The following is a 21102-nucleotide window of genomic DNA, read 5'->3' as shown; positions in this document are numbered from 1 at the left end:
ATTCCCGAACGCTGGCGCTACGTCATATTCTCGCGCATGCATCGTGGAGGCACACACGGAAGACAATAACAAGTTGGATAAAGTTGTTATTTAGATTTTTTTTTGCGCACAAAAACTATTATCGTCGCATCGTAAAATTATTGTAGATTCACTGTGGTGAGATGGACTTTGTAACGACGTTTTAAGTGCCTTTTATGGGTCTTGGGAGTACAAGTGTACTGAATGCCAATGGAGGCCTGTCTGAAGCCTTTCTCAGCCATCAGCTTTCAACAAAAATATCTTCATTTGTGTTCCGAATATGAACGGAGGTCTTACGGGTGTCGAACGACATGAGGGTGAGTAATTAATGACAGAATTTTCATTTTTGGGTGAACTAACCCTTTAAAGGGTCATGAAACCCTAAACCAAATTTTCTGAGATTTTAACAGAGGTATATGTGTTGAACATCATTGAACACAATGTTAGCATCTGTTAGATTTAATTGCAGGGTAAAACTGGTTAATTTTAAGCGGCACGGCTCCTCAGCATGGATGAATGTAATGTTTTGAGGAGTATGTGTGGCTGTTATTCATTCACCGCACCAGTTTGGATACTGTACTTCGGAATCACAGATTCTACGTCTTGGAAGTATGACCAAAATAATAAGTTTCCGCGCAAAATGTAATCTGAAAAAGTAAGTAAAATTTCTGCCACTTTTGTGAATCTCCAGTTGTCACTGATGACTGTCGTTTGGACCTTTCTGGATTACATTCCGTCATCAAAATGATAAGTTTAATATTTCAACTGCTGTGAGAAAAGGCTATAAATGATCTGACACCTGCAGCATCCTCACATGCGATATAGCCTACGAGCTGGACTCCTTTATGTATACAGACGTGACATAATGAAGCAAAGACATGCACAAATTTCCCGCGGAAGCCACCAGTACCAGTCAAATTATAACACATTATTACAAGCTTACCGATTGTGAATCGAGCTAAGGTAAGGAGATAGTTTCGAACACTGGCTGGTTATGTACTTGGTTGATTTTGGATCATTTTTAAGCAAAAGGACTGCAGCTTTAAGTGATACGATAAATTAAAAAGATGCATTCAGCCGATAAGTGATAGCTATATATTGTGCCTCCCTTTTTATATAAAAAACTTACATTTTTCACATAGCAGCTACACTTATAGATACTATAAAACAAGAAGTATTTTTACAGTAAAGATGTCCTCCCTGCTCTACTCTAGACCACAGGCTCTGAGGATGACGATTTTTCTGGATTATGTGTACCTAACAGACATTAAGTCAAAAAGAATAACAAGAGTAAACAAGTACACAGGGGGCCGAAGGGAGAATGTCAATTCCAAAAAGATGTCGCACCTCCTTGCTGATGTCAAAGTGGTACATCCCATCAATCAGCCAGTGGTGGAAACTCCAACTCCATTCACTCCAGGTTAGTAATAAAAGATTCAATGATTAATTGCTTTAATAAAATATGCTGGAGTATTTGCATTCAAAATAGTATTTATTAGATTTTTCCAATTATTCCACCCTTCTATCTATAATCATACTGTGGCTATTGACCAATAAAAATGAAGTATTTCAGTCATCCATGTGATAATTACTTTAAGTGAGTGTTAAATGAAAGCAGTCTTAATCTAAATGTAAAATTATATCATATGTAAGGATCATGTTTAATTAAATATCCAATATTCACTGATAAGTGAATTAAAATATTAAAATATAATTAGCCGATAAGTGATAGTGATATATTGTGCCTCCCTAATTTACATTTATATTAAAAACTGTGATTATTTTTTTTTTATTTTAATTACAGTTAAATGATTACACACAAAATGTTAACTCTTTCCCCTTCAGTGTTTAGCCACTGCCAGCATTTTTGATAATTTTCACAAAACTTTCATGACACCCAGAATATTTTGTTGTATGAATATCTGAACATGCAATCTGTCAAAAGAAACTCTGACTCTAGATCGGATTCAGAACAATGATCAAAACATACACTATTTTGTCAAAAGTTTTGGGACACCTGCCTTTACATGCACATGAACTTTAATGACATCCCATTCTTAATCCTAAGGGTTTAATATCCTGTTGGCCCACCCTTTGCAGCTATAACAGCTTCAACTCTTCTAGGAAGGCTTTCCACAAGGTTTAGGAGTGTGTTTATGGGAATTTTTGACCGTTCTTCTAGAAGCGCATTTGTGAGGTCAGGCACTGATGTTGGACGAGAAGGCCTGGCTCGCAGTCTCCGCTCTAATTGATCCAAAACATATTCTATCGGGTTGAGGTCAGGACTCTGCGCAGGCCAGTCAAGTTCCTCCACACCAAACTCGCTCATCCATGTCTTTATGGACCTTGCTTTGTGCACTGGTGCGCAGTCATATGTTGGAACAGGAAGGGACCATCCCCAAACTGTTTCCACAAAGTTGGGAGCATGAAATTGTCCAAAATGTCTTGGTATGCTAAAGCATTAAGAGTTCCTTTCACTGGAACTAATGGGCCAAGCCCAACCCCTGAAAAACAACCACACACCATAATTCCCCCTCCACCAAACTTTACACTTGACACAATGCAGTCAGGCAAGTACCGTTCTCCTGGCAACTGCCAAACCCAGACTCGTCCATTGGATTGCCAGACAGAGAAGCGTAATTCGTCACTTCAGAGAAAACGTCTCCACTGCTCAGTGGTTCCGTGCTTTACACAACTGCATCCGTCGCTTTGCATTGCACTTGGTGATGTAAGGCTTGGATGCAGCTGCTCGGCCATGGAAACCCATTCCATGAAGCTCTCTACACACTGTTCTTGAGCTATTCTGAAGGTCACATGAAGTTTGGAGTCAAGTCAAGTCAGGTCTGTAGCTATCGACTGCAGAAAGTATGCGCCTCAGCATGCGCTGACCCCACTCTGTGATGATCGCTGTTGTTCCAACTTGCTTCTACTTTGTTATAATACCACTAACAGTTGACTGTGGAATATTTAGTAGTGAAGAAATTTCACGAATGGACAGGTGGCAACCTATCACGGTACCACGCTTGAATTCACTGAGCTCCTGAGAGCGACCCATTCTTTTACAAATGTTTGTAGAAGCGTCTGCATGCCTAGGTGTTTGATTTTATACACATGTGGCCATTAGTGAAGTGTTTGGAACACCTGAATTCAATGATTTGGAGGAGTTTACCAATACCTTTGGCAATATAGTGTAGATGAAGTAGATTGAGTCCATCAACACCCCCAAAGATTCACAGTCCTATACCACTTCCTGGGTCGACATTTCATTTGGTAACGTTATGCAGTTTGGATTTATATGCTGTTTAATGTTTGATGATCGCATTATTTTACATATGCATCTGCTTACATATGCTATCGCACTTTTTTCTGTTTTGATCTGGAGATGCTGCGCTCTGTCTGAAGTAAGAGTATGTGTAAGAGTTAATGGCATTTAATTTGCCTATTTACATTCAAAATGAAGTTATAACAATTACTTAATTGTTCCAATTATTCCACCATACTACTTATAATCAAATTGTATCAAATAGGGTAATTAAATGTTCTTATTATTATCCTAAACATCACATAAATGTCTGTGAATGGAAATAGATGCTGTTTGTTCTTTTGTAGGCTGCAATCGACACACAGGAGAGTGTGTGAAAGTGTGTTCCAGTCACACTGACACTGGTCTGTGCCGCTGCAGGGATGGTTTTTCCCTCAGTAAACAAGGCAACTACTGTGAAGGTACAGTCTCCGTTAACTTTGTGACACACAGTAACATCTAAGATACATGATAGCATTAATGTAGAAATGCACAGCTGTTTTATTATTTTGTTCAAAATGTATTTGTCTGGAAAAAAAACAATCTCACTCCTTCTCGATTAGATATTAATGAATGCTCCCTGTGGAATCACGGCTGCTCACTGGGATGTGAGAACGTTCCGGGCTCTTACTTCTGCACCTGCCCTAAGGGTTACCTGTTACTGCCTGATTTGAAGACCTGCCAAGGTAGGGCTGGAGAATGGGGGATGGATTATGAAACACTAACATTAGTAGCACACATGTCAATGAGCTGGAAGTCATCGTGGGTCAGGGAGAGAGAGAATTATGATAGAAAAAGGGCTAGAAAGAGACAGAGAGCATCTCTTGACTCCATTGTTTATGCTCTAATTTTGCATTGAGGCAGAGCCGGACAACGCAGTGACATCAGTAATAAGGAACACATTTAGTCAGCAGCTTTGCCTGGCTAAGCAGGTCAGGAGCAAAGCAACAGCGAGATTAACGCTCAGTACAGTTCTCGCATCTGCGGACGCTCATAAGCACATGCAATCAAGTTTGTTGTCAGGTTTTCTGGCTGTCCGAATATTCGCAATGATTAGTGATGAGGAAATGCCAATAAATCAATACAGATTTTTATAGAATTATAAAATAAATTCTGAAATAGATTTTATTTACGATAAATTAGAAATTAATTTAGAATAATAAATACACTTGAAAAACATAAATTTATGCAAAAAAAATATTATTTTAAAGTTGTCATGAAATAGAAGTTGCAATACAAGAAAAAAAGATATGGTGGGACTTGATTTTGTCTATCGGTAATCGATTATCATTGGATGGTTGCGGTTTGCTATTGCTGAGATGTCATGTGAGTGACAGGTTGTCCCACCCTCGTTCCAGTAAACACGTCATCAGAGATGAAGGGCCTTATCATAAACCCGGAGCAATGCGACGCCAGGTGCGGAGCAAGTGTTTTTTGCTAGTTTCAGCCCAGCGCAGTTTTCATTTTCACATCCATTGCTACGTACCCCCTTGAGTCTGCGGTCGCTGTCTTTTTTCTTATCAGTGCCAAAGAGACTCAAATAACTGTGTTGTTTTTTATCATTCAGGCAAGTGTTATACATCATCATAATCTGTTAAGTTTCTATTTTTTTGTGTACAGTCACAATAAAAACAAAATGTTGTGCTTTTTGCAAAATAAAGAAAACAAACATGATGCGTGATCTGCAGCCTCTCTCTCAATCATGTCTAATCTGATTCTCTTCAGAAAACGACCTGTAGCTTAGTGAAAACTTATCACACAAACATGAGACATATGTCTAAAGAAACGTTAAAATGCCAGGTTTTAAATAATGTGAACCAAATCGAAAACAAATATTCAGTTACATCGTTTTGAGACGCGTTGAGGAATAATCCTGGAATAATTCTCCTCATGAAAAGCTGTTCATATTTTGTTCAGGGCAATGGATTGTGGTAGGCTAAGTTTATTCTGTTAGCATCTGTGAATATTAAACGCAAAAAGACCATTTAAATATGAATCCTGCTGCGACATAAAATGTCATAGACGCAAGACTGTTTAGACAAGATTTATTTGGCCTGTTTTGGACAGATTATAACGTGTTTATTGTAAAAGAGCCTAGTGTCACATCAATAAAGCTTTTATTCGCAAATGTCTGCTCAGATGCTATAAATATAGTACCAGTCAAACGTTTTGTTTTCAGTAGCCATTAAAACGTATTTTGCTTCATATTGATGTTTAAAGTATTATAATGTTATTTTTTTATTATTTAATATCAAAGTTTGTCAGAAATTGTTCTGGAATTTTGTTTTGTATAAATTGTATCTTAATTTTAATCAATGTTTTTAATATATTTGCTTCTAAGAAGCCAATATAACAGACAATAGCCTTAGCGCTGGTGATCATGCATTGCAGGCATGTCTCATAAATGAACTGAAACTCGAAAATTATATTTGAGTATTGTGTGTATCTGATCGTTTACAAAAATTGACGTAGACAAAAAAGTGTCCCAATCAACCTGAATTCAGCCTATACTATTTGAAATCACAATTGCATTGCATTATGTTGTTTTAAATCCCAAATATTTTACTTATAACATTCATCATTATCAATTATTCAGTTATTTGTATTTACTGAATACTGAATTGGGTTCAGTATCATAATATTACTGTTTTTTTTAGCATGAGACTTCTTCAAAAACATTTCTGATTGAAATCTTGTTTCTTGTTTTGGCAGATAATTTAGCTTGTTTAAGCAAAAACTCACTTTATTTAGATTTTTTCCCCCAGAAAATTGTACTTATCTAGTAAATGAATTTTAGTTGAAGAATTTTTAGATATTTGGACTGGAAACAAGAAAAAATACTAAATAAGAAGAGCATTTTTTGCAGTGTAGATTTGATCTTTTGATCATTTAAAATATAATAGGCCTTTGTTGAATACATTCTAAATGCACAACGAGCGTACACTCTGATTATTACACACACAGGGATGCGCAGCAGCACACAAACATGCCAAATATTAAAAATAGAAGGATTCCTCTCTGTTCAATCTTTCCACCCGCAAATTCCGCAATGCAAATAGCGAATCTGCCATGGTGCAAGCGCAACTGGCTTTTAAAGTGAATGGGAGATGAGACTCTGATTGGTTTATTGCATGTTACGCCCAAAACACACCCATGACTCGCAAGGTACAACCCTTTTGGACCATTCGCCTCCGTCGTTAAACTAGCAAAAGCGGATTCGGACACGCCCTAAGCAGAGGTGTCAAGTAACGAAGTACAAATACTTCGTTACCTTACTTAAGTAGAAATGTTGAGTATCTATACTTTACTGGAGTAATTATTTTTCAGCCTACTTTTTACTTCTACTCCTTACATTTTCAAGCAATTATCTGTACTTTCTACTCCTTACATTTTAAAAATAGCCTCGTTACTCCTATTCCATTTCGGCATGTTTTCATTCCGGCTTGTCATTAAAAAAAAACAACTCTCCAGATAAATCGCGCCATCCGGACAGAGTGAATATGATTGTGGTTGGATGAGAAGGATAAACACAAACCATTCCGACACCCTATTGGGTTGTAAGCGATCAATCACGCCTGCACCTGCACAAATCACACACCATGCAGCCAGATAGGGCGGGTTCTCGTCGACGAGAGCACGCACTTTCAACCTATCAGCGATCAGCAGGCAGACTTGCTCAGCCTCATTCCTGACTTTAGCCGGTTTTTAGCGCGATAACTTTAGCTGTATATTCCAGTGATCGCTATGCCAGTGGCATAAATACACAGTAAGTTGTATCTACAGTAAAGAGTGGGAGAGTGACTCAACTCTCAAACGTGAATTACACCTGTGACTCGAAGACTCTTTAAATATAACCGTTACTCCTGTCCATCATCATATACACACTCAGGACATCTGCAACTAGCAACCCCGACAGCTGCTGAAAGAGCTTTAAATAAACGATTAATCCGTGTTGACTGTACTAAGTGCATGTGCCATGTACTTCACAAAAGACGTACTGTAGTTTTGTCAAAGCAAAGTGCAACACAAGGGTAAGCGCATTGTTGTTATTTATTTGTTGACGGATTATTGTACATTATCAATGAATTACGCATTTTGGCAGTGGTGTGTGCATTAACGTGTGAAATGCCTGTTTATTACATTGCTTTTTCCAATCTCTATATTGGGCACTTTTTGCACGTAAATTGGCTTCTTACTGTTGACATTGAAAATCTTGTGTTTTTCTAAGGGATTGCTGTTTTGACAGTTTCTACCTGGACATATAGTCATATTTGAACCGTTTACTGGGATTTTTTTTTTTTTTTTAATCATCAATGTTATGCTTTAAGGAGATAAAATGGTAACTTACTTATCAACATTGATTGGTATGGCAATAAAATAATATCACATTATTTTGGCAGTTAAAGTTTTGGGTTTTTTTCTTCGAGTGACTAGTTGCCTATAAGTATTGTAAGAGGTATCAATAACCATTTTTTTTTAAATATAAATGTACATTTGGTGAGGTTTTTGGGCTGGAAATTGTTGACCCAATCTGGCCACACTGATCACACATTCAAAAAATGGTTATTGATAACATGCCTCTGAATTTTGACTTTTTGCACCTTTACAATATTTATAGGCAACTAGTCATCAAATCTTCCACTCCATGAAACACGTTAATGCTCAGTAGTACACAATATGGTTCTTTAATGTATTTGCATTGTCCTAAAATGCGTTCATTTTCAATGGGAATATATGCGGCTGAAACGCGTAGTCAAGTGCATCTAAAAATGTTCAACATTAACTTTTTAATATAACATTATAGTCATTATGGCCTTCAGAAAAATGTTTTTTTGAGGAGGTGGGGTATGCACTGTGGCGCGGCCTAATCTTTTGTCCTTAAAGGGATACTTCACCCAAAAATGAAAATTCTGTCATCATTTACTCACCCTCAAGTTGTTCCAAACCTGTATGAGTTTTTGTTCTGAAGATATTTTGAAGAATGTTTGTAACCAAGCAGATAGAGCAACCATTGACTGCCATAGTAGGGGAAAATACTATGGCAGTCAATGGTTGCATTTAATCTGCTTGGTTACAAAAATTCTTCAATCTTCAGAACAAAGAAACTCATACAGGTTTGGAACAATTTGAGTAAATTATGACAGAATTTTCATTTTTGGGTGAACTACCCCTTTAATGGCATTTTTCCCCTTACATTACTTTTACTTTTATACTTTAAGTAGTTTTGAAACCAGTTACTTTTACACTTTTACTTGAGTAAAAAGCTTGAGTTGATACTTCAACTTCTACAGAAGTCTTTTTAAACCCCAGTATCTATACTTCTACCTGAGTAATGAATGCGAATACTTTTGACACCTCTGGCCCTAAGTGCACCTGCGGCATGTGCTTCAGACCATGCACTCAGATTGTTAAAATAGGGCCCAAGATGTCGCTGCAAGAGGGAGGGAGAGTTATTTTGGTTAAAGATTGCAAGGGCACATGTGCACGGATAAATCATTTATTAAATACTGCAGTATTTCAAAAAAAAAAAGAAATGGTCTATTTTGATTTCATGATTTCAAGCATAGTTTGAGAGTGAAATTGTCACAATCTTCTTGTTAACTGTCTCAGAGTATCACATGCTTTCACTCACTCTGAGCAATGGACCCCTTTCTCACTTTAACTTTTGTGGGTGGGATTATGGTCCTGACATCATAACTGGATTGGAGAGAGTGTCCCGTTAAGAAGCTTTTTTCCCACCATACGACTTCCTCAAAATCTATCATTGGAACTGGTGATAGTATTATTCCCATTTTCGAATAAAAATAAATGGCTTCTTATTCTGTAGCTCTCTGTATTTAAATCTGTTTTAACTGCTGTCATTATTTAATGTAACTGGACTGGAGGCATTGTTTTTATATGTATCTATTGTTAACCTGAATAAAACAAATCTTTCTTGATACTTAATTGATTTCAGGACTTGGGATTGTTAGTTGTTCAAATAAGGACTGATAGACACAGAGCCACAAGGTCTGTTGGTTCAGACTGAGAGGTGTTCATGGAAACATTGGGGTGAGAATTGATCATCTGAGGACAGGGCTTTTGGAGAGAGAAGGAAAAGATTGAGGCCATTAGCTTTAGACTTGTTTGCATTACCTTGTCATCCAGCAGCAGGCTGCTCAGCTAAGAACAGGTCATTCCATTTCCTGAAGTGACCACGCCATCCAATTAATGCTTGGTTTGAGAAGAATATGTGAAGTGACCATTACATTGAAATGGCAGGTTATGTAAAGGCTGTCAAACGATTAATCAGTACTATTTTAAACCCTAACAGTTGATATTGACCTTATTGTTTTTATGTTTGGGGGTCCCAGAGATCCTAATGATTTATGTGTAAAATAATAATAGTATTTTGAAATTGGCTTTTTTTATCTACTGTGTTATTTATTACATTTCTCTTAACTAATCAAAACCAGGGAGACAGATAACCAGTATCCATTCAAGTAATGTTTCGGTTTGGGATCGATTTCACTCCTAATTGGCATTGACGAGAAAAATATACAATAAACTAAATCTGGGCATGTGAGAATTCCCTTATTCAAATGTAAATATATTATTATAATAAACCTTCACGTTCCAAAATATTACTACATATAATTAAGGGGGCAACATTTAATGCATTTTTGTTTGTATTTTTAAAATATATAAAATGGCTAAAATATTAAATATAACTTTTTATATGTAAATATGTATTCATTTTGGTTTTGAAAAATAGGGTAATTAAATGTTATGTAATGTGTACACACACACACACACATATATATATATATATATATATATATATATATATATATATATATATATATATATATATATATATATATATATATATATATATATATATATACAGTCAAACCAAAAATTATTCAGACACCAGAACATTTTCTCACATCACAGTTTATTTGCTATAGTTTAGAAAATGGTAATAAAATATAACAAGAACTCAAAATGCATCTTGATAATGTCAGATAACTTAGAAAGGTAGAAATGTAATGGATTAAAACCAATCAGCTGTCAGCTGTTCATTTAAGTACACAATTAGATAATACCAATGAAGCAATGCTTAATTTTGTTCATTCTGTGGTGTAAAAGGTCGCATTAGCAATTAAAGAAAAAACACTTAAGCAAAACATGGCCAGTTCAAAGTGCCTGAATAATTTTGGTCTGACTGTATACACACACACACACACACACACACACACACACACACACACACACACACACACACACACACACACACACACACACACACACACACACACACACACACACACACACACACACACACACACACACACACACACACACACACACACACACACACACACACACACACACACACACACACACACACACACACACACACAAACATACAAATTTGACGATATATTGTATAGACTCTTACTTTTGTCCCTATGTGTCAACAGAGACTAAACCATGTGGGGAGAGTGGTACAGCTTGTGATCATGCATGTGTACACACAGCAGAAGGAGATGTGTGTGTGTGTCCAGAGGGATCTGTGCTAAATTCTGATGGGCGTTCATGCACAGGTGTGTATTTTTTTTTTCTCAAAAAATATTGAAACCCACATTTTGTGTGCAAATATGACTTTTTTTCCCCATCATTTTCTGTATGTTTCAGGCTGTTTGTCTGCGGATCGGGGGGGTTGCAGTCAGTTGTGTGTGACTTTATTTCCAGGCAGGTGGGTGTGTGAGTGCCAGCCTGGATACCAGCTAAAGCCTGATGGTAAACACTGTGCTGCCGAAGGCAAGTCCTACAAACTTTCTTTATATTCTACATTCTGCCAGGGTGCCTGTCTGTCTCCCACATTTTGTCTCCTAGAATTATTGAGTTAAGCATATAGTTAATCAGTATTTAAGTGCATTAGTTTCCAGTGACCTAGAACATCTCTGGAATCTTCTGGAATCTCTTTACTTTTTTTTTTTTCAAGCAGGACCTCCATCGTACCTGTTGTTTGCCAATATAGTAGATATAAGAAAGATGAACACAAATGGCAAACGGAGCAGAAAACTGCTGGAAGAACCGAGAGGCACTATCATTGCTGTGGATTATGATCCAGTACAGAAAAGGGTAAAAGATCCCACAAACACAATCAAGTGTGAAACACAATCAAAAGACGGTGTGAGAGTTTATGGATTGCTCAGGCTGAATAGGCCACTGCAGTTATGATGTTTACAACTGCCATCTAGTGGACATAAGATGTAATGCCATATGATGTAAGGAAACAGAATGTATTTTACCGTCATCTAGTGGCCACAGAATATAAGCGCAAGAGGATCAACTTTTTAATTTCATTCATGTACACATTTGACACAGTACATAGATGCAATCGACATTATTCAACCCCCTTGACCTGCACTACATTTTATGAAAACAATTCAACAAAGGCATCAGTAAACTGTTATAGAAAGTTTATTAAGACACATTTGAGTGATTCTGAGAACGTAAAGTTGATGAGAAATTAGATAAATCGAATTGGCTCTAAACATTCGTGTTCAAAATTATTAAATCCCCAAAAGTCAAACTTGGTGCAGAATCTGTTATTCTCTATATCTCCAAGTGCTTAGAAGCTTCTGTCACCTCTCTACTGCAATATCGGCCCATTCCTCGCTTGAAAAAGCTTCCAGATCACTGATAATTGTTGGTTGTCACGTTGCCACTGCTTTCATCAAATTCCACCAAATATTTTAAATGAGATTTAGATCTGAAGACAGTACAGTCCATTCAAGAACATTCAACGACTGATCCCTGAACCAAGCTTCAGTAGATTTGGATGTATACTTTGGGTCCTTCAGGAAAGTCTGTTGATCATCAAGCTTCAGTCTCTGCACTTTAGGCATCGCCATATTTGCCAAAATGGCTTGATACTTCAGATAATTCATGATGTCCTTCATACAGTCAATATTTTCACTTACTGCAACGGCAAGCACCCCATTACAAGATTGGAGATGGTGTTCTTCTGCTCTGAAGCTTGGCTTTTTTGCCCCAGACATACAACTGATCCATGGATCCAAAAAGTTCCAGTCTGGTCATATCACTCCATAAAACATTCTTCCAGAACTCCACAGATCTATCCAAATTAATTTTAGCATATTCAAATCGGCCTTTTTTAGTTCTTCTTTGTCAAGAGTGGCATTTGGCAAGATGTCCCAACTTGAAAGCCATGATCGTCTAGTGTTCTTCTTCAACCCTGCACTGAAATGTGTTTGCCTCCTTTCATCAGGTCATCCTGCAAGTCTTTGGCAGTAAATTGAGGGTTTTTCTCAGTTGCTCTTATTTTATTCCCCTGAATGATATTGTGCTTCCCTCACAAAACCATCAATGGTTTTCTGGTACAACACATTTTAAACTTATGAATAAGGCTGCCAGTTGAGTCTCTAGGAACTTTTAGTGTTTTGGATGTCTTCTTGTAGCCATACACTTTCTAATGTAATAAAAGATTTGTTCTCTTTTGTGAGAACTCTTTTGACTTGGCCGTATTTGCTACTCAACTTTAGCACATGCATGAGCTAAATGTATGTATGTGTAACAGCACAAGCTAATTCAGTTTTGTTATATTCAGTTTCCAAAGGCTTAACTGTGTTTTAATATCATTTTGTACCATACCAAACAAATAAGTGACTTAAAAATAGCTGAGTGGAATAGGGGTTGAATAATTATGCCATAGCTGTATTACAAAAAAATATATATTGACATTATCACTTTTAATTTGCCACTAAACTATTATAGATGCAATTTTTTTTCAAACTCTGTATCTTTAGAAAAACCTACATTTGTAAATTATTACAGTCTCTGGGGGGTTGAATAAGTTTGATTGCAACTGTATATTCCGGGCCTTCTTCTGTCCCATTCAAAATGTATCTGCCCCAAGCTTACAAAGAGTGGAGGACAAAACATGCAACAAAAAAATTCCTTGAAATCATTGAAATTGTAACCAAATAATGATAATGTCTCATGGAAGTAGTCACTTGGGTTTGTTTGTTTGTTTAGGTGTATTTTGCAGATAAAGGCCTGAAGCGTATTGAGAGAGCTTCACTGGATGGAGGCTTCAGAGAGATGCTGTTCTCCACTGGGCTTGACTCACCCGAGGGTCTGGCTGTAGACTGGGTCCATCGCAAGCTATACTGGACTGATAGAGAGTAGGTTGCAGACGAATACAGACAGACTTCCTTAAAAACTTTCTTATTTGCTCAACCGACTTTAACATTCTGCTTTTCAGATTATCCTCTATTTCCCGCAGCAGTTTAACTGGCCTTGACAGAGAGATTTTTATAGATAAAGACATCCAGAAACCCAGAGGCATTGCCCTACATCCTCAGGCGCAGTAAGACCTTTGAAACCGCATGTTTCTTCTATGCAATTTGCCTATATCCTGTAAACTTAAATTGTGGCCATAGCCATTATCTTTTTTTTTCAAGGGAGGGTTCAGCAAAAAAAATACATTTTATTTAATCAACCTCATCCTCATGTTATTCCAAGCAGCATTTTTCTTATATATTTGTGGCATGAATTAAAATGGATCTTGACTCGTAATTATACATGAACTTCTGGTCTGTGTGTCTAAAGGAAGGTGTATTGGACAGACATGGGTAGTCGTCCTGCAGTGGAGCGGTCAGGTCTTAACAGAGACATGCGTGAAGTTGTGGTCAACACTGGTCTGGTGTCTCCCAGTGGACTAGCTGTGGATCACGGCTCCCAGCGTCTGTACTGGTGTGACCTCAGCAGAGGTGTGATTGAGTCGGCCAAGCTGGATGGTTCTAATCGCCATATACTAAGTGAAAACCAAGTAGGTGAGGCTCCTCTGCCAATAACACATACACACACACCTTCAGTACACAAACTAACACACACCAACCCACCAAATGCGGGTAGATTTTAGCAGTGGTGTGTAACGCAGTCACTCCTACTAGCCACTTTGGCGGGTTGAATTTTTCATCTCTCCGACAGCGAGTTGACACACAAACCCGCCCCCCTTCACTTAGTCATTTAATTTGCTCCGGATGAATATTGTTGCTGTTACAGGGCTTGAATTTCGGTGTGGGATTGCATGTATTGCGCATAATTTTACTCATTCCCACTCACACCCAAAGTGCCTGCATAAAGCCGCCTCTCAGTTCTAAATTGAATTATTCTTCACTGCTTATTGCACTTCAAATACACACATAATAATTTCAAATGCAGGTCTTGGCGAGCATTCACATAAACACATTCAGTTATGTTTGAAGTGAACGTAAACCGCTGTAAAAGAAAACTCATGTGTAACAGTATAATGGATCCGTGTGTCAGGTCTTAAAGTGACAGCAGCCTAATATACCTGCCAATTTATGAGATAATATAAAAAATATCTATATGGCAGTTTTCCCCCATGGAATCAATGTCAATATTGTGGCCGCAATATAACTAGTAAACCACTGGCCACAGTGGCTGGTGGGCAAACTAGTTAATGTCAAGCCCTGACTGTATACATGGAAGTGATCACATACTGCTGTTGCAAATCAGATTTTATGCTGGTTTATGAGGAAAAAACACTATAGACAACATGTTTTTCTGTGTGTAATATGTTTTCTGTTTTATTTTTGCTTTGGCTAAGGTCGCCCATTTGACGTTGCAGTATTTGAGAATGTGCTCTGGATCAGTGACTGGGAGGATCACCTGCTTTATCGACTGGACATGAGAACTGGAAGAAACCTTGAACATGTCCATAATGACTCTATCCAACCAGCTTCTTTGGTTGTTGTCCACCCTCTTGCCAAACCGGGTACTAATGCTGTGTCCTATTATTAGCATATCTACTTTGGGTTTAACCTAGAGCTGCACGATTATGATAAAAATCATAATTGTCGATTATTCCCTTGAAATTGTACATGAAATTACGATTATGACTGAATGTTTCCAATAGCTTTATGCCATTGTTTGAAGCGACGCATGCCATATTGTTATATCAAAATAAACAAGCTAAAAATATGGTATTGCATGCATGGTATTATAATGTTATACTAAGACTAAAATTAAAATAATGGGAAAAAATCAACGCTATCTCACGACCAATTCGTACATATTTTACGAGGTGGCTAATTCGTACGAATTTGTACAACCTCACTCGTACGAATTTGTACGTTTTGTCTAAACCCCAGTGACGGGTAGGTTTAGGGGCGGGGTTTGAGGTAGGTCATTCGTAAGAATTCATACGAATTTGTCAACTCGTCAAATACGTACGAATTAGCAAAAATTGTACACATTCGTACGAGTGAGGTCGTACAAATTCGTACGAATTAGCCACCTCGTAAAATATGTAGGAATTGCCGTGAGATCGGGTTGGAAATAACCCTTAAGAAAAAAACACATCTTAAAGCTTCACTGTGTGATATTTTCCCCCATCTAGCGGTGAAACGGTATATGACCATCAAGTGAATATTAGTTTCTGTTCCTCTCAATTCCGATTTCGTTTTAACTCCTACGGTGGCCGATTTAGTCCAAGATTAACATGGCTTCCAGTTCGACCTCGTCCACATTCGACACGGTGCCATCGAGTGTTAAAACGCGAAAAGGCGAAGATTGAATTTACGGGTATGTCCCTCTTTGGCTAATGTACTTTCAAGATGGAGGGGCAACATGGCAACCTGCATTCGAACCCCTTACCCGTATGTATTTTCAATGGCATATTATAAACTTACGAGAATACTTTATTACTTGAAAGAAGTAAATATACATTAATGAGCACATATATTTTTGAAAGAACTAAGTGTTTTTAGCTAAGAATAAACTAAAAAAGTTACACAGTGTAGCTTTAAGCACACAGAATAATGTAAGTGGACTTTCCTTTTTGTAATTGCACCTTTGAACGATTACATAATTATGGCATCCATAATTGTAATCACGATTACAAATTTGATTAATTGTGCAGCCCTAGTTTAACCATTGTTTTTTTATAACATGTATAAGGGCATAAGGAAATGGAGGTTGTTACTAGCTAGTGTGTAACTAATGAGGGAAACAGATTGGACTGGATCCTTCCTTTTATCCATTAACTCCATTAACAATGAAAGTACACTCTCTTTCAAAAGTTTGGGGTCATTAAGACGAAATAAGTCTCTTGTTCTCACCAAGGCTGCATTTATTTGATACAGTAATATTGTGGAATAGATATTATTAAAGTTTGTTGTCTTAACTGTTAACTGTTGTCTTTTTGATAAAATGTAATTTATTCCTGTGATTTTCAGCATCATAGTCTTCAGTGTCACATGATACTTCAGAAATCATTCTAATATGCTGATTTGGTGCTTTTGTGGAAATCATATTTTTTTTCCAGGATTCTGAATAGAAAGCACTACTTTGAATGTATGTAAATGTATTTACTGTCACTTTTGATCAATTTAATGCCTCTTCGCTGCATTTATTTTTTCTTATTACTGACCCCAAACTTTTGAACAGTGGTGTATTTCTAGAAAAGGGTATGCCAAATATGTGAAAATTGTAAATATGCTCTGGTCAAGCTCAGGCCCGTAAACTTTATTAATAATAACTTGATTATTTCAACAAAAAAAAAATAAAGAAACATTTTGATAGAATATTTATCTAACTCTTTTAATGAGAAATTGGCAGTTTGACAGACAAAAAAATGGCAACATCCGCTCAAACCAATGTAGTGATATTATTTAAAATTCCACTGAAGTTATTTATTGTGATAACATAAAGTGAACTAATATGATTTACATCTTTTAAATATTTTCGATATTTTTATTCGGTATAGTAGGACAACTAGAATGACTCAACAGATGCGTGTTTCTTTCTCCTAGGAGCAGATGTTTGTCTTCATGAAAACGGAGGATGTGCCCATGTGTGTGAGAGCAGACTGGGATTGGCTCATTGCTCATGTCACTCAAAGCATGTTCTTTCAGATGATGGAAAAGACTGCCGGCCATCATTCACTGGTCAGTGTAATGAGAATTAAGTTAAAATACAAATAATAAAAAAAAAAAATATTTGAAAAGTAACTGTTTGCATAAAAAAGAGCTGTATTTTACCACATAGAATCAGATGAAGATGAATCAAGTGATCATCTGAGAAATAAAACCCTGAATGATGAGAGCACACCACTGGCCATGCTTTACACAGAGAAAATGATTTCAGGTAGAACCATATTCACAACAATTTAATACATCATAGACACAAGATATTTATTTCTCATTTTTATTATACTTTTTTTTTTTGTCGCAGAATACTGTGATTGACTAATAGAAATCAAGTATTCCATAAATGAACTTGAGAATGATGTTAATTTCTTTTAGACCAGGATGACTGCTACTCTCTCAGATGTGATGTGAACGCTCAGTGTGTGCTGCAGGAGGGCCGAGCCATGTGCCAGTGTGTGAGAGGTTTCACCGGGGATGGGAAAATGTGTGTGGGTAAGTGTAAGTCTGTGTGTGTTTGCACTACATGTCAGATGATTTTGATTTCGTATAGACTGAAGCAGCAGGTTTGTGATGTATGTGTGAAACTGAATTTGAGTGTAGGGATATTGATGTTTATGTGGGTGCGGTATGCACCTGTTATTGGATGTATTGATCAGTCTTTATGTAAATTTAGGTTTGTTAAGATGAGCACATACAGTATTGACAATATGTTTGTGTGTGTTTGCGTAGACATTGATGAATGCAAAGTAGGCCTGGCAGATTGTAGTGTTTATGAGGCTGAGTGTATGAACACAGCAGGTGGATATTCCTGCCAATGCAAGTGGAGATGGTCACACACTCATATCAACTTGTTTACTGAACTGCTGTATAAAGGGTGAAAGACATTTGTTAAAGATTTGCATTGCAAATAAATATTGTTCTTTTGAACTTTCTATTCATCAAAGAATCATGAAAAAAAAACATTTCCACAACAATATTAAGCAGCAAAAAAAAAAAAAGTATAATAAGAAATATTTATTTAGCACCAAATCAGCATAATCGATGATTTCTGAAGGATCATGTGACACTAAAGACTATAGAGAATTGATGCTTAAAATTCAGCTTGTCGATCACAGAAATAAATAACCTTTTCAAATATATTAAAATAGAAAAAGTTTTTTAAATGGTGACATTATTTTACTGTTTTTTTACTGTATTTTTGATTAAATAAATGCAGCCTTGGTGAGCATAAGAGACTTCTTTCATATACATAAAGCACATACACCGATCAGGCATAACTATGAAAGATGAAGTGAATAACAGTAATTAATTATCTCTGTTAGTGGGTGGGATATATTAGGCAGCAAGTGATCATTTTGTCCTCAAAGTTGATGTCTTAGAAGCAGGAAAAATGGGCAAGTGTACGGATTTGAGTGAGTTTGGCAAGGGCCAAATTGTGATGGCTAGACGACTGGGTCAGAGCATCTCCAAAGCTGCAGTTCTTGTGGGTTGTTCCCGGTCTGCAGTGGTCAGTATCTATCAAAAGTGGTCCAAGGAAGAAACAGTGGTGAACCGGTGACAGGGCCAAGGCTCATTGATGCACATGGGGAGCGAAGGCTGGCCTGTGTGGTCCGACCAAAGAGACGAGCTACTGTAGCTCAAATTGTTCAAGAAGTTAATGCTGGTTCTGATAGAAAGGTGTCAGAATACACAGTGCATCCATTTTGTTGCGTATGGGGCTGCATAGCCGCAGACCAGCCAGGGTGCCATGCTGACTCCTGTCCACCTCCGAAAGCGCCAACAGTGGGCATGTGAGCATCAGAACTGGACCACGGAGCAATGGAAGAAGGTGGCCTGGTCTGTGATGAATCACATTTTCTTTTACATCACGTGGATGGCCGGGTGCATGTACGTCGCTTACCTGGGGAACACTTGGCACCAGGATGCTCTAGATTCAAGATTCAAGAGTTTTATTTGTCACATACACAGTTATATACACAATATACAACTGGCAGTGAAATGTAAACAGGTCCGCTCCATGGACAGTGCAAATAACAGTTACAAGAAACACAAGGGGAAATTGAAATAGAAATAGAATAAAATTAGAATAAAAAGTATTAACATAAGTAGAATTATAAATAAATCAAGTAAAGGATAAAAATAGGAAATAAGATAAAAATAAAAATATAAAAATAAAAATATAAAAATATAAAATAAGTGGATATGATAAGTGAGATAAACTGTAGACTTAAAAATAAGTGGTTAACATAAAATATATATATATAAATATATAAAGAAGTATAATGGATGTGTAAACTCTATGGGAAGAATGCAAGCCGGCAGAGGCAGTGTGATGATTTTGGCTGTTCTGCTGGGAAACCTTGGGTCCTGCCATCCATGTGGATGTTATTGTGACATGTGCCACCTCCTTAAAGGTGCACTATGTACAATTTTTTTAGTAAAATATCCAAAAAACTACTTGGCCAGTGTTATACATTTTGTTCAGTTTAGTACTTACAATATCCCAAATGTTTCCAACTATTTGTAAATCGTGAGAAATTGCCATTTTAACCAAGGAACCGGGACGTGTGAGGGAGTCGCCTGTCGATGGCATCATATCTGCGTTACCCTCGGTTTCCAGTTTTATTCTGCAGAAGCGCTTTACTCTCACTGCAGTGTGCAACAAGTGTCATAGCAGCTGCCGAGCGTACGCACAGAGTAACGTCATAATACCATTTTCAACACACTCAGATGTATCTAATATGATAAACAGAGCTGCGTTACCTCATTCTAATGACCGGAAGTGCAACTGTGTCATTATAAAAGTCCCGCCGGATACTGTGTCATAATAAAAGTCCCGCCGCTCTTCTCATTAACAAATCGCTCCAGCGGCCTTGCTCAGCTCCACAACACTCAGTCCTGCTCTGCTTCATACTACAGTAACGTTAATAATCACATCCATGAACATGATTTCTGCCTGACAATAAGTTACATAGTGCACCTTTAAGCATTACACACATAGTACACATATACACAGGTGCATTTTATTGATGGCAGTTTGAATGCACAGAGATATTGTGACGAGATCCTGAGGCCCATTGTTGTGCCATTCATCCACGACCATCACTTCATGTTGCAGCATGATAATGCACGGCCCCATGTTGCAAGGATCTGTACACAATTCCTGGAAGCTGAAAACATCCCAGTTCTTGCATGGCCAGCATACTCACCGTCACCGGACATGTCACCCATTGAGCACGTTTGAGAGGCTCTGGATCGGCATATACGACAGCGTGTTCCAGTTCCTGCCAATATCCAGCAACTTCGCACAGCCACTGAAGAGGAGTGGCGCAACATTCCACAGGCCACAATCAACAATCTGATCAACTCTATGTGAAGGAGATGTGTTGCACTGCGTGAGGCAAATGGTGGTCGCACCAGATATTGACTTTTTTTATTGGACCCCCCTGACCCGGACCCCGCCCCAATACAGTAAAACTGCATTGTGGCCAGCCTAAGGCACACCTGTGCAATAATCATGCTGTCTAATCAGCATCTTGATATGCCACACCTGTGAGGTGGATGGGTTATCTCGGCAAAGGAGAAGTGCTCACTAACACAGATTTAGACAGATTTGTGAACAATATTTGAGAGAAATAGGCCTTTTGTGTACATAGAAAAAGTCTTAGATCTTTGAGTTCAGCTCATGAAAAATGGGGGTAAAACAAAAAGTGCTTTGTTTATAATTTTGTTCAGTGTATGTGTGTGTGTGTGTGTGTGTGTTTGTGTGTGTGTGTGCATTACATATTTTTCCCAAATACAGTGTTCTTT

At 37.6% G+C, this 21102-nt stretch overlaps 1 protein-coding gene across 1 annotated transcript in view; it reads left to right on the top strand.

Moving 5' to 3' along the window:
- The window catches only part of egf (epidermal growth factor), a 39966-nt gene that overhangs the window by 9433 nt on the left and 9431 nt on the right, over positions 1-21102 (top strand). Inside the window, exons 5-17 of the mRNA XM_079838421.1 lie at positions 1233-1438; positions 3628-3741; positions 3883-4005; positions 10786-10908; positions 11000-11125; positions 11313-11449; positions 13370-13518; positions 13599-13703; positions 13946-14169; positions 14970-15137; positions 17176-17310; positions 17411-17509; positions 17668-17784. Coding sequence (XP_079694547.1) covers positions 1233-1438; positions 3628-3741; positions 3883-4005; positions 10786-10908; positions 11000-11125; positions 11313-11449; positions 13370-13518; positions 13599-13703; positions 13946-14169; positions 14970-15137; positions 17176-17310; positions 17411-17509; positions 17668-17784 — 1826 coding nt within the window. The remainder of the gene's footprint in view (positions 1-1232; positions 1439-3627; positions 3742-3882; positions 4006-10785; positions 10909-10999; positions 11126-11312; positions 11450-13369; positions 13519-13598; positions 13704-13945; positions 14170-14969; positions 15138-17175; positions 17311-17410; positions 17510-17667; positions 17785-21102) is intronic.

This window comes from Gobio gobio, assembly GCF_949357685.1.
Source record: "Gobio gobio genome assembly, chromosome: 16".
In the NCBI taxonomy this organism is placed as follows: domain Eukaryota; kingdom Metazoa; phylum Chordata; class Actinopteri; order Cypriniformes; family Gobionidae; genus Gobio; species Gobio gobio.
This window is presented reverse-complemented; position numbering and strand designations above follow the sequence as displayed.